Here is a 2,553-nt window from a genome sequence, read left to right as displayed (position 1 = left end):
GTGTGAGCCTCTTGCCTCCCAAGACAAGCCACTCTGTGCCCCTCCTCCCCCCCAGGTGCTCCTGCGCCTTAGTCAACATATCATCCCTCTATATGCCCTTGGAGTGGGGGGGGGGGGAGTTCCACCTCTGCACTACAGGGGGAGAAAGGAGGCTCCCAGAGGAAAGTGAATTGCCGGAGGGTCTGCCTCTGGTGAGGAGGGCAATTGGAGGAGGGGCTGGGACAAGACTCAGGATGCAGCCTCCGGGATTGAAGGGACCGGTACCCCACAGCTGGAGTCTCTCTGGGACTCGGAGGACTGAGCAGGAGATGTTTCTTCCTGCTAATTTTCTGATTCCCTTTCGGCCCTGAGAAGGGGCAGGGACAGGACAGTACTGACTGGCAGGTCAGGGTGCCTCCTTAGGAAGGGTCCCTGGAACAGAGCTGGGGGCCTCCTTTAGGGGTCAGTTCTCCTCCTCGGATGGATGAAGACCGCACGGCGTCCCATCAGCCCCAGGACTCTCTGCATGGCCCACCCTGTCATCTAGCAGCTCTCTTCTCAGGAGTCACAGGCATCAGCTGAGCCAATGGAAGGGCCTTCTTAGCAATTAATATGCACGAGGCACCTACATTACTCAGCTTACCATTTTACCTTCTGAGCGCTGCAATGGTTCTGTGAGGATATGGGGGGAGGAGGACACATTTTTGTTTGCAGAGGAAGAGATTGAGGCTTGGAGAGAATAGAACATGCTCAAGATGAAAACATTGGGAAGTTTCAGAATTGAGATTCAAACCCAGGTCTTCAGATGGCGGATCCAGGACTTTGTCCGTGGGTCCCATAGATTGGGCTGCGCCTGCTCTGCTACTAATTTCTGCTTTTTAAGTAATCGGTGTTCTTCAAAGTGCCGTTTCATCCCCCTTAGCACCTCCAGCAGGTAAGAAAACCAGGTGGAAGAGCCCACAGCCGTGCAGCTCTGAACAGAGCGGGAGAGGCTCATGTGAGACACTTCAGTTCCATTTTTTCTCACATTTTACATATCTAACATTGACATGCATCTTGGGATTAATGGCATCGTACAGCTATACTGGGCAGTACTTTTTCTTAGTGGTACAGGAAACAATGATGTCTTGCACAGTTGATGGTGTCTCAGCTTTGATGAGATCCCGGACTACACTAGGTTTGTAAATTCTCGGTGAGTGTACGCTGTCTCTGGCCCACACAACCCCATGGCCAGTGAGGCATTTCCCGAGTCCGGTCTATGGAATTGTGTTAAGTGCGAGTTTCCAGCAAAATGTCCTGCACCTTTCCTTTCTGCTCCTGCGGCATGCCTACGGGGAGGGCCCTAACTTTGCTGTGCGACCTAAAGCCAGTCCCATACCTCTCTGGGCCTAAGTTTCTTCATCTCTAGGGTATTATATTAGACCGGTAGTTGCCAACCTATAATCACCAAGGATCCCTTTGATTACTTTGTTCCGTGGATCTTACATTTTGAAGGTTTTTGCCTACCATACCCAGTGCATTAAGTAATAATTCATTTCTCATTTTTTATTAATCAAAGGCACATGCTAGTGCCAGGAAGAGGTTCTGAGCAGCATGAAACAGTCCACGTGACCACATCAGGTTGATCTAATTTGTAATCGCTGTAGGCTCTTTATAGAAGTCTGCTCACTATCCATTATCCATTAGGCTTGTCAGCCCCACAGCTGAACATTGGGCCTGGCACCTCCTTAGGGGGCACATTTGGGCTGGACTGGGGACACTTAATCGGTTCGGGGACATAGAGCCCACTGAGAATATGATAAAAAAAAAACTTTGGATGCTTTGCCCGGAGAAATGGCCATCCATTTAAAATAATGCATTCAGATTTGGGTGCTGGCGCCCAGTCTGTACCATGCAGCGAGGCCTCCTCCACCTCTAAGGCAGTGATTCTCAGCCTGGCTGCACAGTCACCTGGGAGCTCTGCAAAACCCCAGCCACACCCCGACCAGGTGAAATCGCTGGGAGTGGGACATGAATATTTTATTAAGTTTCCAGGTGGTTCCAGTTGAGAACCACTCACTGTGTAGATGTCAGATTTAATGGAGGGTCACAGTGTCCTGCCCCTCTCCCCCAGGAGGTGGTGCTGTGCTGAGTCTCACAGACCACATGGCTTCCAGGAAGCTTTGGGCCCCTTAGCCTGGGGGCAGGTGTTGGGAGAGCTTCTGACATTTGTCCAGGACTTGAGCTCCAGCCTGTTCTGGCTGTGTTAGGGCGTTTGCTTTGGTAGGAGCTTTGGTGTAGAAGGTGAAAATATGAGCAGCAGAATTTTCAGTCCAAAGGGATGAAAAGCAAATTATGCAAGAAAGGAAAAAATCCGTGGCTCCCCAGGAAGGAGTGGGGGACTCCGAGACACGCAGCCCCGGGAGAGGAGCAGGGCTGATCGCACTGTGGGAGGGCCGCTCTCGCCCACAGCTTGCCAGTCGCAGAGAGGGCTGGAGCCTGCAGGTCAGCCAGGGGGCAGCAGGGTCAGAAGAAATTAGGAAGTGAGTGAGTCACTGGGGATCCCTCCCTCGCTGGGGCATCACTCTGGCGAAG

At 51.9% G+C, this 2,553-nt stretch overlaps 1 protein-coding gene across 1 annotated transcript in view; it reads right to left on the bottom strand.

Annotated features, from left to right (window-relative positions):
* Positions 1–2,553, bottom strand: part of LOC102424533 (tetraspanin-11) — a 54,924-nt gene that overhangs the window by 20,248 nt on the left and 32,123 nt on the right. Inside the window, 1 exon segment of the mRNA XM_014462050.2 lies at positions 598–630. Within this exon segment, the coding sequence (XP_014317536.2) occupies positions 598–630 (33 nt within the window).

The sequence above is a fragment of the Myotis lucifugus genome, unplaced genomic scaffold (assembly GCF_000147115.1).
Source record: "Myotis lucifugus unplaced genomic scaffold, Myoluc2.0 scaffold_167, whole genome shotgun sequence".
NCBI lineage: Eukaryota > Metazoa > Chordata > Mammalia > Chiroptera > Vespertilionidae > Myotis > Myotis lucifugus.
The sequence above is the reverse complement of the archived record's forward strand: the minus strand, read 5'-3'. Positions and strand labels throughout refer to the sequence as shown.